Source organism: Apis dorsata, unplaced genomic scaffold (genome assembly GCF_000469605.1).
Source record: "Apis dorsata unplaced genomic scaffold, Apis dorsata 1.3 scaffold_683, whole genome shotgun sequence".
NCBI classification, from domain to species: Eukaryota; Metazoa; Arthropoda; class Insecta; order Hymenoptera; family Apidae; genus Apis; species Apis dorsata.
The window spans coordinates 1,763,386-1,770,216 of NW_006263864.1; the positions used below are offsets into that span (position 1 = coordinate 1,763,386).

Genomic DNA, 6,831 nt, shown 5'->3' on the forward strand with positions numbered 1-6,831 from the left:
AAAAGGCGTCTCGGTTGGATCCACCGCGATCGGGACAGAGACGGACGAACGAAAGGAGAAATAAATCTGGAACGCGAACGAAATGAAAGGAATAACGGGCGGGGGTTTCCACGTTTCGGATGGAAAACATTTTAATTATCGATCGGCCGATTAATTGGTCGTGTCGTTGCGATATCTAATTTCACCGTGGGAATCGAGATAAGAAGACGAGGAGATCGATCGCGACACGTACGTACCACTAATTTCGAGATACAGCCGCTTTGACGAAGTTTGTCGATAAACCTGAGTAGTTTACGAGCCGTCCCTTCCCCACGGATTAAACGATCGGGATACGAGGGGATTTATCGTTCGTTTATTCGACAAACATCGCGTTCGTTACCCCACCAACCATGTTTCGCGTGCGTACCACGAACCTCGTAAAAATACGATATTCCAGGCCTTAAACGGGTAACGAGATCTACGAGTATCAACGTTGCGCGGTTAAAAAATACGTAACGCGGATTTAACAATTGTTAACGCTTCGGTCGAAAGATTAAAAAATTCTTCTTCACCGGAGAAAATATTTCTATTCGGTACGATGGTTTCCATGGGGGATATATAACGCGGAGAAGTTCGAACGCAACGAGTTAATGGAGTAGATATTTCTTTTAATTGGAGGGACACGTTCGCGACGACGACGTTCGGGTATAAATACGATAACGAAGCACGTCCTTTTTGCCGGGATAGGGGGATCGAGTCGGGCAGAAAGAAATTAAGCAAAGGTTGATTTATTCCGGTCTATCGAACGAAACGGCCGAGCCAAGCGGGGATTATTCGTTTTATTTGGCAAATATCGAGCCCGTAATCTTGGATTCTGGTCCGGAATAGTGGCGTTGCAACAACGTGGGAAGAAGCGGAAACGGGAAGCAGAGAAAGGACGGAGGGAAAAGGAACGGAGAAATATTAGGGGAGGGGGAGGATGGGAGAGAATGGCGGAGAGAAAGGAAGGGAGGGGGTGGACGAGCACCGACGAGTCGGGAAAGGGGAGGGGAGGGGTGTGGGTGGTAGTTGGTCTGACGCAGCAAACAGAAAATAATACCGCGGCCATTGTTCCCGTTTTGCTTTTCCGTCTCGCTTCATTCACTCCCCCCTCCCGTTAACATCGGGGGTCTGTTCTAGGAACCCTTCCCCATTGTCGAGTTTCGCTAGCTCCCTTTTACCTTTCTCATCATTTCCCTTCACCTTCTTTCTTTCTCCTCTCCCGCGCATTTTCCCGCGCGTCTGTCTCGCCCCCACCCCTTCTTCGTTTTCTTTCCTTTTTTCTTTCTTTTTTTCACTCGCACCCTTTCTCTCCACGTAGCCGCCCTCGTAGTCGTGGTCGTGGTCGTGGTCGTCGTCCTCGAACGGCACACGTATTCCCATATTTTAGCCGGAGTGGAACAAGGAGAATCGCTATCCGCGACAGATTGGAGTATTTATTCGGCAAAGGGGAAAGGGAGCCGTAATGCCGCTTTGTGTCGCGACGCTTTTCTCGCCGAAATAAATCAATTTTTTCCCCTTTTCCACGATACGACGCGCATCCCGCGCATTCATCCTTGACGTTAACGCGTGGGACGTTTGAATTCGACAAACCCTCGTCCACCTTTCGGATATATCCGATATATCGAATAAAAATTTCGATTTCTCTCTCTTTCTCTCTCTCTCTCTCTCCCTCGAGATCGTGAAAAATAATCTAACGCGTTTACACGGATTTCGTTTGGTATCGCATGTAGAGAAGATCAATTTTATTAACTGCCTTATCAAGCCGGATATTCTTCTCATTTTTCTGCAACATCAGTCAACGCGTTTCGTTCCCACTTTGATCGGTCTCGTGTAATAAAACTTGTAATTCTATTTACATGTTCGCTTTCGATTCCCGCTTTCAAAGACTTTGGTTCCGACTCGTTTCTCAATTTTATCCCCCGCCGAGCACGCGACCTCGAATCGCGCGATTGTGTTAACCCCGTACAGGATATATATATGTTTATAAATTGACTCCTTTCTTTTTTTCTCTCATTTTTCTTTCTCTTCTTTTTTTTTATCTTTGTTACCCAGTTTTTCTCTCTCTTCTTTTTCCATTCTTCGTTCGTTTACATCGTTCAATCACACCCCACCTCCCTTCTTCGCGAGGTGTAAACGCGAAAAAACAAAACGAACCAACGAACCGTTTGGATAGAATCGAAACGTTTGTTCGATCGATAGGAGGAGAACAATCTGTCGCCGCGCGGATCACATCAGCGAAATGGTATATACCCTCGTGGTGCCTCGTCAAACGAATTAATTTGCCGAGTAATTTTCAATACGTATCGGCAAGCATTCGATTCAATTTCACTTCGTTTCTTTTTTGTTCCACTTTCTTTATTCCCGCTTCGTTCGCGTTTATTATTTCACCCGACCTCTCGAGATAATCAAGAAATATATATCTTTGCCGCGTCATCCACGTTTCGTCGTATTTTTATCAGCCGTTACGACCTCTCGTGACCAAGGTCTGCTCGCAAACTGTTGTCGCGGTTCAACCGGTCTAACCGATAAGAGTTAACAAACCCGCGAGTTCGATTCGATCTCTCTTAATAAGAAACCTTTTTTTCTTTTCTTTTTTTTTTTTTTGGAATCGCAAGATTCGATCGAAATTTAATTGAAAAACCCAGTACGATTATTATTTCCCTTTAACGAGATTTCTGTTATCACCGAGCAAAATTTATATCGTCCATAAAATAATATTTCTCAAAGATGAATGGCCAGAAAATGCCAAGATATATTCCACCAAATGATTATCCTTTTCGTCCATTTTTCCCGTATAATTAAATTATATTTCGAATACACTCGGAACCGCTTCGCACAGAATGTGTTTTTCAAAAAGGACCCGCTCTTTGCTCTCGCTTTTGTTTCTCTTCTGATTTCAATTATTATTCTACGGCTCTGGATATAATTAACCACGCTATGGTCCATCCTTTTTTGCGTATCTTTTCTATAAAGGACCGATCTTCTCGATCTCGATCGCGATCCACGGAAAAATTCCTTTTTAATTCACGTTCAAATTTATTTCGAGAAATATCGCGTGAGAAATCTTCGAATAACAATTATTTCTGTTATAGAATTTAAAGTTCACTGAAATTTTATACGTTTTATTATTGAATGTTGCCAGCAGCATCACTATTTCATAAGTGGTACCTATTGTTTTTCTTCAAATGTTTTGTAAACAGATACGCGCAATCACGTATACTTAAATATATTCATTCAGCTAAACCCGTTTTTATTCATTGTTTTCACTGTCCAGTCAACAATTTCTTTCATTCAGAATCGTATCTCTTTTTCTTTTTATCGTTGCCTTTCGTACGCCGCCGAATCGAAGCTTAAGAAACGACGAGCGATAAAAGCGTGGTAGCCGGTTCGATTCAATTTCGCCAAGTTTGGGGCGGCGATGACGAAACGAGACCTTGTCATCAAACTCGCATCCACTTTGCAGCCAATGGAGGACAAGTGGTTTCGGGGCGGCCGCGAAAATCCACTTTCGTGCCTGGAGCCTGGGGTTCATATCCCCGATAATGCATTATTCCGTCGAATAAGACGGATGGGGAATAGTATTCCAATTAGGAACGTGGAGCACAAAGGAGACTTTGCTCGCCACCACGTAATGGGCCCACGAGTTTGTTACGTGAATTATGTCAAGCCTGTAACTGCAGCGAACCGAACAAGATCGAAATTTCCTTGGACGATCTCGTAAAATTATCGAGGAGAGTTGCGAAACGATTTTCGATAAGTTGATCCAATAAACGGTACTCCAAGTCGAACGAAAATTTGGCGAGAGCAATGGATACTCGAACAGTCTCGTTTTTTTCCTTCTCTTGAACAAATTTTTGCCGTGAAACGGATAGCTCGATAAAAGCGCGTTATGAATTAAAAAGAAGCAAAATTTTCAATCGGAAGATCGATATCGATCGATAGTCCATCTTCCAGAGAAGAGGCCAACCATCGAGAGAGTTTAGAGTCACGGGACGATTTATTATAAGATGCCCATAAGATGGAAGCTGGAGAAGGGAGAAAAATCGAAAGGCACGGTTTCAGCCGTGAGCTAGAACCGATAAGGAGGATGGACCCGGAAGCTTGAAATACCCCGCAGAGTCCGGCTAAAGGCGAAGCGTTCGGTCGCGGGCACGTACACGGACGTAAATCTCGAGGCGGAGGATCGACAAAAATTTTGTTTACAGTTGGAAAACTTGTTGCTCTCTGAGAAAATCCAGATTTACAGATCCCATCACGAATCTCTTTCCACCCTTTTCGTTCGCGGGAAGGAAGGAAGGAAAAGTTTCCTCGCAGCGATTCTTCTCGAAGAAGAATCGAGGGAATTAAAAGTGGCGCCGCCGACGACAGACGGGCGTAATGAACGGAGGGAGGAAGAGGTTGGCAAGAATCACGATCCGTCTGGCCAGAAGGAAGTCTCCCGTTAATACGGGGGCATCCTTAAATTCTCGTCAAGAGGACGGGAGGAGAACGTAGAACGTAGCAACGTACTCGCCTAACGACCCGTTAGGGTCTAAATCTTGATAAACAGCTGCAAAGATTGTTAACGTTCCTCCATTATTTAGAGGAGAGGTGGAGTTTCTCGCGGGCCAGCAACGTTGGAGAAGAGGAATAAGAAAAAGAAGAGGGAGGTGGAGAAAAAGGGACGGAAGAAAAGAAAAGAGGTTGGATGCCGGCCAGACTCGAAGGTTTTCTGCTCTGAATGCCGTCGATCGCCAAAAAGCTGGATCGTTGATGGGGCCGCGCCGCGAACGTTTTGTCGCCGGGATGATTGAAATGCATCGTCCCGGCTCGAATACGTCGCGGTTTTAAAATAAACCTCTCCCTATATATATATCTCTCTCTATATTTTCTCCATTTCAAATGGGCGAGCAGCGTCATCCCGCGAAAACGTTCTTCTTTCCAGATTTAATACGCGAGCTTCGAAATTCGTCGTAGAACGATCGCTCGACGACGCATTCGTGCCAAGAGATTGGATGAAAAACGAGCGGTATTACAGCGGTGTTCCAAACACCGACACGCTTATCCGTAGTCGTAATCGCGTTCCCTGCCGCGCCACCGCTCACTTCTGCCAACGCACGCCTACTTTCGCGATGTCGTCACGACGCCGTATTGCCCGTTAAATTACGTCGATTTACTGGAATGTTCACACTTTCGATCGCGATGATCGCGATATAACTTGTGTATCGTATTTCGAGCGACGGTATATATATATATGTATATAGCGATCGTTCGGACAGAAACGGAATTCGATATAATATTCGTATCGAGGCATCGAGGTTTCGAGAGGGGATGTCGGTTGAAAGCGGCGAGAAGACAAAGAAATCCGACGTTCCGTGAGAAAAAGAATCGATTCGATCGCGATAATGTTGGAAGTAGTCCGCGTTTCGATATTCAAGCCGCCTTTATTAAAATGCATGCATTTACGAGGAACGATATCTCCTTGACCTCGAAACTGTTAATTATACCGACTCGTCCTATATCGATTCGTTTCGACACGATGAGGCTCGTTAAAAAGATATTTTTACGGGAAACGTAACGTTCCCGTTACGGAACGCGTTTCGAAGAAGAAAAAGGGCGATTACTCACCGAGAAACACGTTCTCGTCGATGTCGTCGGCGTGCAGGTCGAGGTCAAGGTCGAGCGCCCCGTTGGTGGGAGCCTGGTGGCTCCTGTTTGCGAGGTCCATCGGCTCGTTTCGACGGTCCTGGTGGCCCGTGGCCAGAAGTTCGGCCAACAGGGTCAGATAAGACGAGTTGAGAGAGGTTGGGCTGGTAGCGCGTAAACAGCCGGGCAACCAGAATCCTAGGAGACCGTAGGGAATCACCGGTACCGCTCCACCACTCACGAAGCCACCGTTCAGGAGTTCGCCGCACAACATAGGTGCAGCGATGACCTCAGCTCCTCCCTCGTGACCTTGGCAACGCCTCGATGCCCACTACCTGCGTCAACAGATTCAACGGAGATTACGGATTAAACCAAGTCGCGGGATTACGCGGATTTGGCCCGGATCGAGTTAAAAAGAGGGGGTAATCGTTTTAAATCGCCACCTTTTTCACAACTTTCCTTTCCTTTTAAAACCATATCTCGAACGATTCCAGTTCTCTTCGAATCAAACGGAAGAGAAGAGAAGAGAAGGGAAGGGAAGAGAAGAATCGAGTGCGAATATATACATCGCGTTCGGAGAAACACGGGAATCAGTGTTGGCGTGGTCGCGTAACTTTTAAGGTCGTTACTCTTTCGGGAGGAACCGACCACGAAAAACGGAATAACGCGCCGTGACGAAAGACGTTGCACGCCGTTCAGAACTTGAACACCGTCCGAATAACAAAAGAGTTGGCACAACAACGCTGGACACAGCCTCCACGCCTCGGACAACAATACGATCCCGCACAATTATCGCGAAATGCGCGCAAATTAATGCCACGCGCACATACGCCCGTATATCTCTCTCTCGTGTACGCGACACACACACACATATACACATCGCCGAGATACGAACCGTACCACGCATAATATTCGAAGGTGGAGTTTGGTTCGCTCGTGAAAAAAGAAAAAGAAAGAAAAGCCCGATCGCTTCGATTCGACACGGTTTCACATCGAAATTATTATATCCGCACGGGGGAAACGCGTTCGGCGACTCTTCCGCGGTGACACGTGGTGCGATGGTAAAATTTTCATTTCAATTTTCACACGGCGAAAATGAAGACTCACCGGCGCCATCCCACCGCGCAACGATCTCCGCGCTTCACGTCCGAATGTTGGAAAATTCGAGAAGAAGGAAGCGTGAAA

The 6,831-nt window shown here is 46.1% G+C and overlaps 1 protein-coding gene across 8 annotated transcripts in view; it reads right to left on the minus strand.

Moving 5' to 3' along the window:
* The window catches only part of LOC102676017 (protein Fe65 homolog), a 122,391-nt gene that overhangs the window by 89,599 nt on the left and 25,961 nt on the right, over nucleotides 1-6,831 (minus strand). For 7 of the 8 annotated variants that reach the window (XM_006622353.2, XM_006622351.2, XM_006622355.2 and 4 more), the window contains one exon: nucleotides 5,629-5,981. In XM_006622353.2, the coding sequence (XP_006622416.1) occupies nucleotides 5,629-5,920 (292 nt within the window). In that variant the 5' untranslated portion in view covers nucleotides 5,921-5,981. Of the gene's footprint in view, nucleotides 1-5,628; nucleotides 5,982-6,753; nucleotide 6,831 lie in introns of those variants that run through there. The other variant, XM_006622352.2, reaches the window with a different exon arrangement.